The 18,295-nt window shown below is 30.0% G+C and overlaps 1 protein-coding gene across 8 annotated transcripts; it reads left to right on the top strand.

The window, feature by feature from the left end:
• The first annotated feature begins 3,073 nt into the window (after window positions 1-3,073).
• Window positions 3,074-9,229, top strand: LOC110638121 (probable LRR receptor-like serine/threonine-protein kinase At3g47570). Of its 8 annotated transcripts, none has more exons than XM_058132618.1 (5): window positions 3,074-3,330; window positions 3,486-3,603; window positions 5,651-7,852; window positions 8,013-8,430; window positions 8,868-9,229. In XM_058132618.1, exons 2-4 carry the CDS (start codon window positions 3,549-3,551, stop codon window positions 8,381-8,383), a joined length of 2,628 nt encoding a protein of 875 aa, XP_057988601.1. In that variant the 5' UTR covers window positions 3,074-3,330; window positions 3,486-3,548; the 3' UTR covers window positions 8,384-8,430; window positions 8,868-9,229. The 8 variants fall into 8 exon arrangements, with proteins under 8 accessions (XP_057988601.1, XP_057988599.1, XP_057988589.1 ...); XM_058132616.1 differs by having other exon boundaries at window positions 3,074-3,334; XM_058132612.1 differs by lacking the exons at window positions 3,074-3,330; window positions 3,486-3,603 and having other exon boundaries at window positions 3,986-6,160; window positions 6,302-6,391; window positions 6,485-7,852.
• Window positions 9,230-18,295: the final 9,066 nt, after the last annotated feature.

Below are 18,295 nucleotides of genomic sequence, written 5' to 3'. Positions count from 1 at the left end.
ATCAAATCGAATCAAATTGAACCGAATCTATTTTTGAATTGATTTATTTTTATGAGAAATTTATAGATTATATTTAATTTTATATATATTAATTGTTTAATTTTATTGATTAATGGTTATTAGGTTTAATTTAAAGTTAAAATTAGACTAAATAACTTAAAAATCAAGTTTAAATTAAAAAATCAATCAAAAATCAAAACCAATCGATTTAAACCGAATCAAATCCAAATAGAACGGTTCGATTCGATTCTATTTTTCACTCATTTCGATTCGGTTCTATTTCTAAAATTTAAAATTTAATTTTTACAATTTAATTCGATTCGATTTGATTCGAACCGAATGCTCACCCTAGTGTGATGGGTTAGTACCGGGCTGGGCTTAGTCCTGCACATTTGCAATAAAAAAAATTCACAATATATTCTACGTGCTATAAGTCAAAACACAAGGGTGGAAACAATGTTGGCTAGTTGAATGAAGAACGCACTGAGGAAAGAAGACAATTAGAATCTGGAAAATTTCCAGGAAAATACTTGTTAGAGATAATAAATTCATGGGCTCTGCAAATTTTTATTCACATATTACTCTGAGCTTTTAGACTTTGTAGTTTTTTTGTTATGATATCGAGTCAGTCAATGTGATTTGTCTGTCATTGAAAATTTCTATAACCTCGTTGAGAGAGTGTTTGCTCTAAAAATAAACTTATTTGTTTATTTATAAAATTTTATAAATTTATAAGTAAAAAAAAATAAAGAATTATTTTTTTTATTTTGGTATTTATAAATATTATACTTATAAGTTAATATGGCTAAATATTTTATTTTATTACTCTTATTTATTTTGTTTAAAATTTACTAAAAATCTCATTTAATATTTTTTTTAGTTATTTTAATAATAAATATACTTATAATTTTTTTTATCAAACAAATCAATGATTTATCAATAATTTATAAACGCTTGAACCAAACGTATAACTACTTATAAATAGTTACGTGTTTAGTTGAAGTATTTTTAAATAATTAATAAATAGTTAATGTATTTGATAAAAAAATCACTTATAATCACATTTATTATTAAAATAATTAAAAATGATATTAAATAATATTTATCTTGAAATTTTAAAAATTAAATGAGAATAAACAAACAGAACTATTTACTTTTAGAGTTTATAAGTTAAAATAAGTACTTTCTTAAAAATTTTAAATATTTATTAGCTCAAATTAGCTTATAAGTATTATATGTTTATAAGTTAATTTTCATAAGTTAAGCCAAACAGTCTCTAAGGTTTTATTTATTTTGTGAAAAATATTTTTCTACATTTTTTAGTATTTGGGGTACTTGAAAAAATGAGTATAATAAAAATTTCGATAAAAAAGAAAATTAAGTCATTTTTATAAAAAAAAAAAACTACATTTTTTAAAAGAGATTGCCATTTTTTAGATTTTAACAATGTGGAAAAAACTTATAAATGCATACCATTAATTTAACACTATGATTAAATAATATATAATATTTTCTATAAAAATATTTTTGATAAAATAATTTTAATAAAAAATATTTTTTATATATAAATTATTTTTCATGAAACAAATAAAACAAGGCATTCAGAATTCTCTACAATATGTTGATCCTTTTGCTGGCTGGCTCAATGAATCCTCGAGATTTTGTGGAAGTTTTCCATAACCCCATTAAGCTACAACTTCAACGAGTCTTCTCTATGTAGAAATTTTTTACAACCCCATTAAGCTGCAACTTCAACAAGTCTATGCACAAAATTTCTACAACCCCGTTAAGCTACAACTCCAATGAGTTAAGCTACAACTTCAATGAGTCTTCTCTATTTATAAATTTTCTACAGCCCCATTAAGCTACAACTTCAATGAGTCTTCTCTATGTACAAGTTTTCTACAACCACAACCAGTTCTGAAATTTCTACAACATGCTGTTTCCTTTCCAGATCCTGTCAGCCGAGTGAAAGCTGGTAATGAGCTAGTGAAAGCTGGTAATGAGCTACATATCAGTAATAGGAAAATGTTCTATAAATATTCCTGATATGTATAAGTCTTTTCCTCCGTGTCTTGTTCGCTAAACCAATACCATTTAAAAGAAAGCTGCAATTTTAGTGAAATTTTTTTGCTTTTAACGTTGGAAACGGGTACATTAGGGATGGAAATGAATAGAGTACCTGCGAAGATTTCTCTACCCAAACTTAAACCTGATTAATATTTTCAATATCTGAATTCGTTTCAAATTCAATTAAAATGTATCATCGTCTTAAACACTATTATTATTATTAAAAAAATATCCAAACTCATTTAATTTTATAGATTTTAATCAATAATCTATATAAAAATATTTTTTTAATAACAATTTATATTTTAAAAATTTAATATTTTTTTAATAACAATTTATATTTTAAAAATTTAATTATTCTATAAAATATTTAAATTCTATTTATTTAAATATAATATATAAAAAATTTTAATATTATTCTAGAAAACATATATTTCATATTTGATTAATTATTTATATAAACGAGTCTAGATAATGAATACCCAACACAAAATTTGAACCTGACTATAATCTATCACGAGTATTTCTCAAATCCGAACTAATTCAAAGCCAAATTATATATTATTTAAATTCAATCAACTAAAATTTAGCATTAAATCGAATACTTATAAATATATAATCAATTGTGATTTCTGTGTAGATAATAAAGCCCAATTTCATTATTACAACGTGTAGAGTTAGAACAACAAAAAATGTTACTTATGCCTGCAATTGGGAGTCCATAATGTTAAATTTGTGTATGATATTTTTAATTAAAATTTTATTAAGGAATTAATTGAAAACTTCATAATTTAAATTTTTTTTCAATATCATTAATTTAGTATTCAAAATTTTATTAAAAAGTTTATTAGCATTTGCGAATGAGATTATTAACTTGCTTATTTCCTTAAAATAAAATTTATTAATATTTTGTAAATAATTTAAATTATTTTTTTTTTTTTGCAATTTCTGCCGTAATAATTATAGTATATATAATTTTTTATAATTATTTTCTATTATCTTTTAGCCGGGCAGCAATTTTGCGGAAGCCATTTGCCAGCCCGGAATTCAGCCCGGCCCAGTTGTCTATTCAACAGGTTAGTCGTCTCGTCGGATCCTGTTCCGCCACCGACGGAGTCCAACGTTCTCCTCCTCTGCAATTCCTCGCCGATGTCGGCACCTCCAAAGCCACCGTTTATTCTTGGGACAGCTAGAGATAGAGACAACCCTTTAACCAGAATGATGAAGTATAATTCTCATCCAACCATTTGTAGATGACCAGTGGGTATATCCTAAACTCGAGTGATGAAATTGAGTTGTTTCAATTTCTCTCCAACTGATTATAATAACTTTCAGTGCCTTTATCTTTATTATTATTATTTTTTATTTCATATCTGAAATTCAAAAAATGACATATTTGACAATTTCTGTACAAGATTATGTGAAGTTGATTCTCCAGCTGAGAGGCTTGCTATGATCAGAGTAGAAAAGGGTGATGAATGTGGTGTTCTGCTGCAAGGAGTAGTTTCTATCAACATTTCTTGATCCTCTGCGGTATTACATCATACTCTATTTGCTGATTGATTGAGCTAGTTCATTTATGCTTCTGATGCCTTGTTTTTAAATATATATGTGCTTCTTGAAGTTATTTTATTTTCGTTTTTATAATTGCCTCACATATTAATATCTCTATACATGTCAAATTATTGAAGTAACTGGACATTTACCTGTGCGTTGTGCAGATATTTTTATTTATTTTTAATTATTATTAGAACAAATAATGAGATATAGTATCAAAAAATTAGAAAAAATATTAAAAATAAAAAATGTTAAAGTTTAAAAACATACCTTATAGATATTTATGAAAAACTCTTGTTCATCATTCTAAAATTACATGTAATGTTTTATTTATATAAAACTAAATTTAAAAAAAAAAAGAAAAATCTAAAATTTGATTCACTTTGAAGCTGGAGCTTTAAAAAACTTAGACAAAATTACATGTTGCAATTCAAGTGTCATGTGTTAAGCCATTTATCAGATAGTTGAAGGTAACACATAGTGTCATTAACCATGTAACATTATACGTACACGCATAAAATGATTAATAAAACTATAGCAGATAGCAAGGCCCTGGAAAAGAAAAAGAAATAGTAATTTATAAATACATATAACAACTGAGAAAAGGTAATTTATAAATACATAAAAAGAAAGAATAGAATAAAAGCAAAAGGGGTTGTGGGAAAAAAATAAACAATTTTTTCTTGAAGAATAGCAATAATCAGCACCACAGCATATAAGCATCAAATTTCAGATCAATCACTCAAAATAAAGCAATAGCCATGTCCGTTTGTAAGGCAGAAAGTTACAACCTCTCCTAAAATCAAACACAAAATGGAACCCTTGTTATACAGATAGATGGATGCCATAGACAATCTCTCAGCATCCACACTATATTTAGCCACAACTGCATTATACGTACAGGAAAGAAGAATGTGAAGTTTCAAAGAAAGAGGCAAAATGAAGCCTGCATTAAAAGAATACATCCTACTCCCTTTGATTGATTTGTTGTCCCCATCAATCTTCCCTCTCCCAGGCGCATTTCTAAGTTTTTAGTCTTTATCCTTAACTTCTTTATGGAGTTCAAGTCTTTTAACAATTTGTCCACTCATTTTCTTTGATGACTTTTTGCTGCCAAAGTAGAAGGGTTAACGTATGTATTGTGCTACATGTGTTATTATTTCTCCACCGTGAACCCCAAGATAAGGCAAACACTCATTCTAGTGTCAATGTTTGGTTATTGGTTGGAATGGTTGAAATAACTTCACATAAGCTGGAAAAATAAAAGTAGTGGTTCACTTGCTACTTGACTGGACTTTACTTCGTATGATATCTAAGTCATTGTGGGGCCTATAATGGAATTCAGACAAGATGATTTTATCATAAAGAAATCAGAATTCGAAGACTTTTATGATTCCCCACTTCTTTACTATTGTATATACTTCCCTTGAAGTTCTCCTTGGTCAGGGAATGTCACTGAACACAAGCAGCCAAATAACCAACAAAAAGATTAATCGATTGATGAGTCTATCCCACATGGGCTTAACACTGCCCTGCACAATGCTCTGCATCTATACAAGCATCTTTCTTCTCTCTTTCTTTGCATCAACTACCACTGACTTTCTTTCTCTAGCAACTTCTATAGCAAGTCGAAATGAAACAGATCAACTTGCATTGCTGAATCTCAAGGCCAAAATAACTGATGATCCCTTTGGGGTTTTTAGCTCATGGAATGCTAATACTCATTTCTGCAAGTGGTATGGTGTTGCATGTGGTCGCCGACATAGGCGAGTTACCATTTTGGACTTAAGTTCCTTGAAACTTGCCGGTTCCATATCTCCTCATGTTGGAAATTTGAGCTTTCTGAGGGTATTAAATCTTCAAAATAATACCCTTAGTCATGAAATTCCTCCAGAGATCGGCCGTTTACGCAGATTACAAGAATTAAGGCTGACTAATAATTCAATTGGTGGAAAAATTCCTTCAAATATATCTAGTTGCTCTAACCTTAATTATTTCCATCTTGGCGGAAACCATCTGACAGGAGAAATCCCCGGTGAGTTCAGCTCGTTGTTAAAGCTCGTATACTTTGCTGCATATCAAAACAATCTAACAGGAGGCATCCCTTCTTCTTTTGGAAACTTGTCATCTCTTAAGCTACTTTCTCTGAATGAAAATAGTTTGGGAGGAAGCATTCCTGATGCCCTAGGCCGATTGTCAAATCTTGCTCACTTGTTGATGAGGAATACTGGATTGTCCGGAAACATCCCTCCATCTATCTTCAATCTCACTTCTCTTCTACACATCATGGTTGGACATAACCAAATTCAAGGGAGTCTTCCATCCAATTTGGGCATCACTCTTCCTAACATTCAAATCCTTGATATCGCCTTTAACCAATTTACTGGGCCTATTCCTGCTTCAATATCCAATGCCTCCAACCTGATATTACTTCAGTTTCCTGAAAACAAACTTACAGGACAAGTTCCTTCATTAGAAAACCTGCCTATGTTTGAAATGTTGAGCATCAGTGGCAATCATCTTGGAAGTGCAGGTATCAATGACTTAAATTTCCTGTGCTCTTTGATAAATGCCACCAAGTTTCGAATCTTGGCCATAAATCGCAATAGATTTGGAGGGATTTTTCCTGAATGCATCAGTAACTTGTCAACTACTACTAAACTTTTTTACGCAGATAACAATCTGATATTTGGAAGCTTGCCAGCTGGGGTAAGCAATCTTGTCAATCTTGAAGAATTTGACATGTGGAACAACCAGTTATCAGGTAACTTACGCCATTCTCTTGGAAAGTTACAAAAGCTAGTGTTTCTGCAGTTGGGTCGGAACAAATTCTCAGGAGAAATCCCTTATTCTCTAGGCAATTTGACGCTGTTAACACACCTGAATTTATATGACAATAACCTTCAGGGCAACATTCCTTCAAGTTTGGGTAATTGTCAAAATTTGTTAGCAGTTGATATTTCAAGAAATAGTCTTAGCGGCACCATTCCCCAAGAAATTACTGATATCTTGTCCTTATCAATCTATCTTGACCTGTCTCAGAATCATTTGATAGGTTCTGTTCCTATCAATGTTGGAAATTTGAAAAACCTTGGAGAGCTATCCTTATATGATAATGTGTTGTCTGGGGAAATTCCAAGCACTCTTGGCAGCTGTATAAGATTGGAAATCTTAAAACTGCAGGGAAATTCTTTTCAAGGGCCTATTCCTGCTTCCCTGAGTTCATTGAGAGGTCTTCAAGTTATGGATTTTTCTCACAACAATTTTTCAGGAAAAATTCCTGAATTTTTGGCTACCTTTTATTTTCTTCTTTATTTGAACATATCTTTCAATGATTTTGAAGGCGTAGTTCCAATGAAAGGAGTTTTCGAAAATGCAAGTGCCACTTTCATTGTGGGAAATAACAAGCTTTGTGGAGGAATACCTCAGTTCCATTTACCTGTGTGCAACTTCAGAAAGTCTGTGAATAGGAGACTGACAGTTAAATTAAAGGCAATTATTTCTACCATGGCAGGCCTTATAGGGACAGCTCTGATATTGTCTTTCATGTTTATCTTGAGGTTCAGAAAGAAAAATCAGTCTCTTCCTTCCTTGACTTCAGGAAATTCACTTTTGAGAGTGTCCTACCGAAATCTCCATGATGCTACAAATGGCTTCTCCTCTACAAATTTAATCGGTTTTGGCAACTTTGGTACTGTATATAAAGGAATTCTTGAGCGAGGAGGGCCAACTATGGCGGTTAAGGTGCTTAATCTACAGCATCACAAAGCAGAGAAAGGCTTCATGGCTGAATGTGAAGCAATGAGATGTATCAGACATAGAAACCTTGTGAAGCTGGTAACTGCATGTTCAAGCATAGACTATCAAGGCAATGACTTCAAGGCTTTGGTATATGAGTTCATGGTCAATGGAAGTCTAGAGGAGTGGTTGCATCCGCCTATCACAGAAGATGGCAACCATGAGGCGCCAAAACATTTAAATCTTCTTCAGAGGGTAAATATTGCTATTGATGTTGCGTCTGCACTTGAATATCTCCATCATCATTGTGAAAACTCAATTATTCACTGTGATCTCAAGCCAAGCAATGTTCTTCTGGATGATGAATTGACTGGCCATATCAGTGACTTTGGGCTAGCAAAATTCCTTTCAGAGGGCATTCTCAATCCTTCTGTTAATCAATCAAGTTCTATTGGCTTAAGAGGAACCATTGGTTTTGCCCCTCCAGGTAAATATATTTCTGTTCTTCCACATCACTCATCTTAGTATAACTTGACCTTACAAGCTTCTATCTTCTCAAAATAGTAATGAGAATTTTCTCTGAAGTTTAAACATTATGTATTGAACACCTTTCAAAAACTTCACCATTTTTAACTTGTAAACTGCAGAATATGGTTTAGGAAGTGATGTGTCAACAAATGGTGATGTGTACAGCTATGGCATTCTCTTGTTGGAGATGTTTACTGGGAAGAGACCCACTAGTGACTTGTTCATAGAAGGTTTAAACCTTCACAAGTTTGTTAAGTTAGTTTTACCAGATGGAGTAGCAGAGATTGTAGATCCAATTCTCCTTCAAGAAAGAAGTGAACCAGATCCAAAAAGCAAAGGAACTAATAGAATTATGGAATGTTTGATTCTGATATTTCAAATTGGAGTTGTTTGTTCTGCAGAATTGCCAGGAGAGAGGATGAGCATCGTTGATGTGGTCTCAAAGCTTTGTTCTATCAGAAATAAGCTTCTTGGAACTCGTTTACACTAAATTCCACAGTTAACTCATGAGAAAGGAAAGCGCCCTTGAGTAAGCAGGTACTATACACATCGAAAATGATTACTGTCCCATCCTGACTCTTAAAAAATGTATTACAAAATATAAAATTGTAAAACGAAATAGTGTATTCATAATATATATATATATATATATATATATATATAATTGCAATATGAATTATATTTAAAATTTCGATATGTCTCATCACTATTGTTTATGTAAAATTTACTTTTATTCAAATTGAAAAAAGTAGATTTTCAGAGTTTTTTTTTTTATTTAATCAGCTCTAGTTATAACTTAAATTTGAGACCTTATAGTTCGGAGATGATTTTAGTACTACTAAGTTAATGATCATTAGTAAAAAAAAAAAAAAAGATAATTTTTAAATAAATTTATAACATATATCATTGCAATATACAAAACTATCTTTTGATGCAAATTGGATGGAAGAGTTTAATTTACTGTTCTGTCACAGGGACAGAAGGTTGATGGCTTATCTAGGAAGTGTCATTGGTTCTCCCGCCAAGAATGTGATGTTAAGAAGAGAGGTTAAAGATAAGCAAATAATTATTTTTCACTTATTAACCTTTAGTATAGAGATTGCCCTACCTAGATAGTTGTATCTTGAGTATGAAATGCTGGTAATCTAAGCAAAAGAAATAATCATAATAATTTGAATGGTACATGAATGATTTCTGAAGTTTGTTTGGTTTTAAATAAATTTTGTATAATTTTTATGAGATGACCAAGGATTGTGTTATGTCAATGGGCTGTAGTATTTATACTGCAGGCTTTATTGGGTGCTGACTATATTATAATTATATTTATGTGGACTAATGCTATCCCCCTAATGGGATTAATGTTGCCCTTATTCCACTCTAAATTTGTTCTTTTTTAACGTACAAATTCAATTGTTGTTCATAAGGCTCATTTCATTATTTAAACTCATAATTAAATAAATATTTTAGCCCATCAAAATAGCAAATCATGATTGCTAATATACCCTTAAAAACTTAAAAGCTCGAGATCTCAAAACTCAAGTTGTATTTTTGAAATTGCAATTTCATTTATAAAGGGTTTTATTAAGCTTTGATATTTAGTATAGATGAATGGAGATTTTGATAAAAATTTAACTTGTGTTTTATTTTTGTAATTATATGAATGTATAAATTGTGAAGTTATAATTTTTTTTTTCATAAAAGTTATTACTTGTATAATTATGTGTAATATTTGAATTGTAAACTAATAAAATTTAAAATTAATAAAATTAAAAATTAATTAACATTATGAATAAAAATAAAATTATTAATGTATATACAAATAGTTTCTCAAAATTTGGAAACTACTATTTCAACTTCAACGGAAATAAAAAAAATATTATTAAATTAATTTTTTATTATTAATTTTATTAATTACTAATTACAAATTTGTATGCACATAGAGAAAGAACAAAGAATTCTAACAAAAGTAGTATTTTTATTTTGATAGAAATAATTATAAATTATAAATTATAAGATCGCCCTCAACATTAATTTTTAGTTCCATCGTTGAATTTATAAATATATATAAAAAAAAAAATTTACTTCATACCGTTTTTACCATACCCATTTTTTTATATATTAAAATAGTGGTGGCCTTATGATTTGTTCACGCAATATATATATATATATATATATATTATATGCAATAGACTCATTCACGACCATTTTATTGAATTAGAAAGGTGAATAATAATGAAGTTAGGCTCAATATTGATATTTCAAAAGCCTAAACTATCCAATCCACCACCCTTTCATGCATATATATAATTTAAGTTTTGGGTTGAAAGACAAGCTAATTTAAGCAGTTCATAGTTTGATTACGATAACTTTATTATATATTAGTCTCATCTTAAAGTTTGATCACCGAACTTTTTTTTATAATACTCTTAAGATTAATATCGCATCAAATTTTTTTCTTAATATTTTAGGTTATAAATTAAGTGTATTGGAGAATTTTGTTGACCTGAGAATAATTTAGACTTTTTATGTTAAGTTTTTTTTTTTTCCTGATTATAATTATTAACAATAAAATTTTTAAATTAAAAAATTTGTTTGAAAATTTTCACCTTTATTTTTTTTTAATTAAAAAGAAATGTGTGAAAGCGTAGGCCACTTATCGTGAGGGATAAGAAGAATCATCACTGTTAAATACTCGAATTGTAATGTGATGAATTGATTGACATTAGAGATGGTAACAGGTAGGGTACCCGCAAAAATCACCCCATCCGAACTCAAATATGATTAATACTCTCAAAACTCGAATCCGTCTCAAACTCGATTAAAATTTATTATCAACTATCCGAACCCGTTCCAAACCCGATTGTTATTACTCGAAAAATATTCGAACTCTTTTAATTTTATATATTTAATTAATAATCTATATAAAAAATTATTTTTATTAATAATTTATATTTTAAAATTTTAATAATTTCATAAAATATTTTAATTTTATTTTATATAAAAAATATATTAAAATTTATAAATATTATTATAAAAAAACATATATTTTATATTTAATTAAATATTTATATAAACTGGTTCGGGTAACGGATACCCAATATATAAAACTTGAACTACCTGAACTCATCACGGATGTTAAATTTCAAGCTCGAATCTGTCTCAAACTCGATTATATACTATCCAAACCCATCCTATTAGGGTTCAGTCAGATCGGATATCCGTAAAAACCCGACTTATTGCCATCCCTAATTGATATCTCATTTTTTCCCTCTTTTATTTGATAATAATACTAAGAAAAATACAGTTAGTCAAAAGTGGTCAGCTCTTATTTTATTCGCTAAATATCTTATTTTCTAAAAGTTATGAATGCATTGAAATATTAAGTTTTAGTATTTTTATATTTATATAAATATAAATATAGGAGATGAGAGAAATTGAAGCTCCAAACCTATTCAACATCGCAGCTCCTTGTAGCATCTAGAGTTGAAGCAGAAAACTAGAAGGGCTAACAGAAGAAAGCTTTCACAGCACAACACTATAAACCAAAGCCACTGCCTTTAAACATTAATCTAGCCAGTTGCTGGACCTCTAGAGCAACAATCACCACCATCAACAGCTACCAAAGAGGGGAAAATGGGCAAAGCTCATGGCCTTTTTAGTCTCTTGTAGCCTTAGGGTAGGGGTTTGCTACCAAACGAGCCAAGCTTAACTACCTCAAGATACTTACATCCACACATGCAAATAAACCCTTAGAAGGACGATGGCCTCCAACGACGAATGGTTCCATGTAAGATTTTGCCCGTGACTTTAAAAAATTAAATGAGCCAAAATCAATTCTTTTAATGGCTCGATATTAATTGATATTTATTTTAATTGAAACAAATCCTAATTCTAATTGTGTAATGATATTTATAGACGTACTAGATTAAGTCTTGAATATATATATATATATGTGTGTGTGTGTGTTTGTACGTGTGTGTGTTTGTGTGTGTGTAGAATAGGTTTTAAGGTGTGATGAATCACTATCTTTAAGGTATTAATTGCCCCTACTAGATTACTGTAAGGTTATAACAATATACTTTCAGGATACAACAAAGCCTGAAATCTACAGACAGCAACTCCTGAAGATTTTTCTTAAGAACTCTTTATACAAACCGAATTTAGAGAGAGTAGAAGAGAAGAAGAAGAATAAGAAATAGAAGTAGTATATATTTAGATTGAAAAACTCATCCATATTTATAAAGAATGAAAAGTCATGACACCTTTTCTAAATAGACACATCTGTCTATCTCCAATAGATACAACTGTTTGTGTAATAAACATGTCTGTTTATTAACAGATACCTATATAAATAGTTGTGACTTTTTATATAAAATAGACATGTCTGTTTATTAACAGACACTTATACAAATAGTTATGACTTTTTATGTAAAATAGACATGTCTATTTATTAACAGATACCTATACAAAAAGTTGAGACTATTTGTATTGAATTAACATGTCTATTTATTAACAGACACATCTATTTGTTAACAAACATATCTGTTCGTAATTTTTTATTTACGAAAATTAAAATAAGATAATTATTTTATTTCACACACATACGTGCCAAGTGCCACAACAGAATAATATATATATATATATATATATATATATATATATATATATATATATATATATATTCACTTCTTTCTTTTCATATATTTTAACAATGTGTGAATTCTTTTTTTTTTCTTTTATCTAATATACAAGTTATTTATAACAATTCCTCACTTAGCTTGTATTGTTAGATCTCATTATTTCATGCATAATGAAAAATATTTTTCGATTTAAAATTTTTCTTAGTATAAGTATTTTAAAGTTCTAAAGAAATCATGGTGGCCTTAACTTAAATTTAGATTCCTATTAAATAGAACTGAAAATACTACACACATGAACTAATTAGTTCGAATTAAAAAGTACACCAAAATTTTAGCACTAATATGGTCTTGTGCTACCTTCTGTTTTCATAAACATTTACAAAAATTATTCTCACTTTTTGTTAAAGCGGCACCACTTCCTATGTTCATATATGTGAAGTTTCCTTTGTAATAATATTAAACTTCATTAAGAGTATAAATATTCATCCTCATTCCATTAACTTAATATAAGTAACTAATGACTTGTTATTACCCTTTAAACTTTATTTAGTAATAATACTATAAAGTAGGGTTCCCGTCGCTAGTAAATTTAATGAAATATTTTTAATCATAATCCAGCACATGTATTTTTTATTATATCTCTCGAGAGCCCTTTTGTAAATGGATCTACCAGATTATTACAAGACTTGACATAAGTAATAGTAATAATTTCATCAGAGATTAATTGTATCACATATTCATATCTTAAGCTAATATGTCTAGACTTTCTATTATAAATTTTATTATAAGCTATAGACATTGTTGCTTGACTATCACAATGTAAGAAAATAGCAGGCATCGGTTGTGGCCACAACTTGATATCTAGTAAAAAATTTCTCAGCCATCTTACCAGCTGCTGCTAAAGCCATAAATTCTGATTCCATTGTAGAATGGGTTATACAAGTTTGTTTCTTTGATGCCCAAGAAATAGCACATCCTCCTAAAGTAAAAACTCAACCGGAAGTTGATTGATTATCATTAATACTAGTTATCCAGCTAGCATCTGTATAACCTTCTAACACAATTAGAAATTTATTATAAAATAAATCAAAGTTTATAGTTCTTTTTAAATAACCAATAACCCTTGAAATTGCTTTTCAATGTTCAATACTAGGCTTACTAGTGTATCTTGAAAATTTACATACAGCAAAAGCAATATCAGGTCTAGTGCAGTACATAACATACATTAAGCTACCAATCGCACTGGCATACTCAATTTGAGCAATTGCCCTGCCAGAATTTTCTGTTAATTTGGAAAAAGCATCATATGGAGTTTTTGATTCTTTAACTTTTAAATGATTAAATTTATTTAATATTTTTTCAATATAATGAGATTGGTAAAGAGCAAAACCCCCACTATATTTCTTTACTTTGATATCTAAGATTGTATCTACATTTTTTAAATCTTTCATTTTAAATTTTGAGGTTAGATACTTCTTTGTATCATTCTCATCTTCCATATTTGTTCTAATTATAAGCATGTCATCAACATAAAGATAAATTATCACAGCAAAATTATCTAGAAACATGGAATAAATATATTTATCAGCATTATTATGTTTAAAGCCATATTCCAAAATTGCATAATCAAATTTCTCATGCCATTGCTTCGGTGCTTGTTTTAAACCATATAAAGATGTAATTAATTTACAAACATTTCTTTCACTCCCTAGTAGAACAAATCCTTCAAGTTGCTCCATATATACTTCTTCTTCTTCAAAGTCACCATTTAGAAAGGCTCTCTTAACATCCATTTGATGTACATGTAAATTATATATTGATGCTAAAGATAAAAGTACTCTAATAGATGTTATTCTAGCCACTGGTGTATATGTATCAAATTAGTCAATTTCCTCTTTTTATTTAAAACCCTTTGCAACCAATCTAGCTTTAAAAGTTTCAATTGATCCATCTGTGTTATATTTTCTTCTGAAAACCTATTTACATCCTATTGGTTTGGAACCAGGTGGCAAATCAACTAGAACCCATGTATTATTAAATGATAATGATTCCATTTCATCATTGATTGCTTCTTTCCAAAAAGTTACATCCCTTGTAGTCATTGCTTCTTGAAACATTTTAGGATCATCTTCTACATTTAACAAAATTAGTATTTTGTTAAGTACAACTGATCTATTGCCTTCTACCAGAAAAACAATAGCCTGAGAAGATATAAAATCTGGATGTAAATTCTTTTCTTTTCTAATACGTTGACTTCTTCTAATGTCATTAGAAGAATCTAACTTTCTTTTATTGTTCAAAGTCGATTCAAAATTAATATCAATACTAGAACCATTGCTTTACTTGAACTATTCATGGGCTCATGTATAGAGTCATTATGAAATTTATTTTCAATAAATTCAACATCTCTAGATTCTACAATTACATTAGAGTCTAAATTTAAAATTCTATAAGCTTTGGAATTTTTGACATAACCAATAAAAACTCTTTTCAAAGCTCTAGGACCTAATTTAGTCCTTTTAGAATCTGGAACTCTATTATATGCTAAACAGCACCATACTTTTAGATAGTTCAAGTTAGATTTTCTATTTTTCCATAATTCATATGCAGAAACCTTAAATTTTCTAGAATGAATTCTATTATGTAAGTAACAAGCAGTAAGTAAAGTTTCTTCCCACAAGTTTGTTGGCAAATTAGAATTCACAAACATAAAATTAAGCGTATCCATTAAGGTTCTATTCTTTCTTTCTGGCAGCCCATTTTGTTGTAGTATATAGGGTACACTAATTTGATGTATAATTCCATTTTCTTCACAAAATAAAGAAATTCAATGGAAAAATATTCACCACCTCTGTCACTTCTCAAAATTTTGATCTTTTTTCCTTTTTGATTCTCAACTTCAAATTTATAAATCTGAAACATTTGGAATGCTTTATCTTTATTTTTCATTAAATAAACATAAGTATATTTGGAGAAATCATTTATGAAAGTTATAAAATACCTATTTCCTCCTTTAGTCAATATTTCATTTAATTCACAAATATCATAATGCACAAGTTCTAATAAATTAGAAGATCTTTTAACTTTTGGAAAAGATTTCTTAATCATTTTTGCTTGTATACAGATTTTACAAGATTTTTTTATTGTCATCCATATATGAAATTAAACTATGTTTAGCCATAAATTTTAAAGATCTAATGTAACACCCCTATTGGTATAGCCTAGTATATTTCACTGTTCCGGTGACCCGTGTCAGTCCGGACAATTAATGGGATTAGGGCCACACTTAAGACAACTTGAAAAGCCATAAACACAAATAATTAGTAATATTTAATTAGTTGACTATAAATAAGAAAAACAGAACATAAGAGGTTAAACGAGCCGAGAGTCACAGCGATGAGTGACTTCCTCGGGAACGACTGCGAAGTCGTTTTAAACTCAAATTTCGAACCGTAAAAAGTGATGCTGCGGTCCTTAGGACCCTTATAAACACTGTGGAAAAGAGAAAATCACGAAAAAGAACTATTAAGCCAGTCAAATAATTAGGTCAGGGAGCCAGAAGAAATATTGGATTATTTGCAAACCGGGTTGAACCGGCAAGGGGCAATTTGGTCAATTGACCCCGAAAGCTGACTCCTGACCTAACTGTCAAATAAAATTGGGGAAAAGAAAATTTCAGAATCGAGAATTAAATTAAAGAACTAATAGAAAAAAATAAATAGAAAAAAAAAAGAAAGAAGATGGAAAAGTCAAAGTGATGACATCATGCATGATGTCATAAAGGCTTAATTGATTTATTTTATTAATTTGGGAATTTTGGTCTTCAAAAAGGGATAAAGTTGAAGAAAAGAAAACAAAAAAAAAAATAGAAAAAAACACTCTTCTTCTCCATTGTTGCCGCCCCATCTTCCTCTCATCTCCCATGAGAATTTCTTCATTTAAGCTTACATTAACCTTAATTTCCTTCACCCAATCAACATAACTCCCCTAAAGACCTCACTAGACCTTGCAATCTCAACTTGAGAATAAGAAAGAAAGAGGAAAGAAAGAGAACAATTGAAGGCTTGGCATTTAAATTGAGGTTAGTATGCTAAACTCTTTATTTATCCATTCAAATGCATATGTGGTAGTTGAAAGTGAGCTTAGAACTTGATTAAATGAAACAAACATGGGAGAATGGCCATTGCTAAAATTTTGGCCTAGTTGAAGGGAGTATGAATTGCATGAATTTAAAGGGTTTGAATGAGTTTAGGAACCTTACTTAGTTAATTGATTAGCATTAAAACCATTAGATGTAGTTATTTGCATGAAATGTATGAGTTAGGGTTTGAATGCTAGGGTTTGGAACCAAATTTTGGAAAAATGCATAAATGATGACTTTGGTCTATTGTGAGATGAAAAATGGTCAATAATGACCAAAAGAGGTGTGTGGGAATTGTTGGAATGAAAACCAAATTCGTAGGTCCAAGGCAGCATGACCAAACCCACTTTGAAGGACCAAAACTCAAATTTTACAAGTCCAATTGATATGCCACCAATTGGGGATCAAAATAGACATAAAATGGCACAATTTTCATTGAGGAACCATGGCCAAAAATAGACCAAAACTTAGTGAAACAATTGACCAAAGTGAAATGAGAGCAGGCTGCCACTGCACCAAACTGACCAAATGAACAGTAACCATTCATTTGGTCATAATTCGAGGTAGGAAGGTCAAAATGACCTGAAATTTTACTAGCAATTAGATGAGATATAGATCTAAAACTTTCATGAAGACCACCAACCCAAATTATTCCATTAACCTATTCAAATCATTGAACAAAATTAAATTACTGAACCTGCAACTCTGCAGATTTCCATTTGAGCAGTAATGTTTGAATGGCTATAACTCTCTCTAGAAAACTCTGATTTAGGTGATTCTTGAACCGATGGAAACCTAAGACATTGTAGAACATTTCATATGAAGAAAGTTAGACCAAATTATGGACTTAACTTGACTAAATTACTGAACGAAGTTGGATCAAAATCTGCCAGAACCCAAAATCTCAGCGTGAACAGTGCACGTGAACAGTAATCTTATTTTGGCTATAACTTGAGCTACAAAACTCCGATTGGGGTGATGCAAAAATGAGAATACACTTAAGACAATAAGGAACATTTTCTATGAAGGAAGTTTTGCCAAATTCTAACAGTAGATGGAACAATGGAACAGTGCAACTTCGGAGCACCAAAACCGAAAATTGGCAATTTTGCCAAAATGACCTAAGCTTTGAGAAAATGACCAAAACCAACAAGTTTAATGACCAAAATGTGGTATGTGGGTGAATTTGGAGTTCCCATACCTATTAAGCCTTAGAAAGTCAACTATTTAGCTTGAATAGTGCAATGAATAGTAACCCGAAACACAAAATTTAAAGAACGTCGAATTTAACACGTTAGAGCTAGGTAATTGTGAAGCTAAATTTATTTTTGGATTTATGCTAAGTTATGGTACTGAAACACTGTGAAATTGTGTGTTTCAGCTGAAAAAGACTTGAAAACCCTGAAAGACTGAGTCAAGGCCTAGAGGCGACTCCAGTCAGGTTTGTGCATAATAAATTTATGTAATTGTTTTCCCAATTGAAAATTTGAATTGCTATACTTTATGAAATCGCTGTGTTATTTATGAATTGTGTTGCCACTTTGTGACTACAAAAATGACTTTGAAAATTGTTTGGGATCTCTCATAAATTATTGAAAATAATTGTTTTAAATTGATTTTG

This window comes from Hevea brasiliensis, chromosome 2, assembly GCF_030052815.1.
Source record: "Hevea brasiliensis isolate MT/VB/25A 57/8 chromosome 2, ASM3005281v1, whole genome shotgun sequence".
In the NCBI taxonomy this organism is placed as follows: domain Eukaryota; kingdom Viridiplantae; phylum Streptophyta; class Magnoliopsida; order Malpighiales; family Euphorbiaceae; genus Hevea; species Hevea brasiliensis.
This window is presented reverse-complemented; position numbering and strand designations above follow the sequence as displayed.

Excerpts from the sequence above, each read along its gene's own strand:
- LOC110638121 (XM_021788558.2), top strand. The coding sequence starts at position 5,017 with ATGATTCCCCACTTCTTTACTATTGTATATACTTCCCTTGAAGTTCTC. Across the intron at positions 7,853-8,012 it reads CATTGGTTTTGCCCCTCCAG|AATATGGTTTAGGAAGTGAT; the intron begins GTAAATATATTT and ends TGTAAACTGCAG.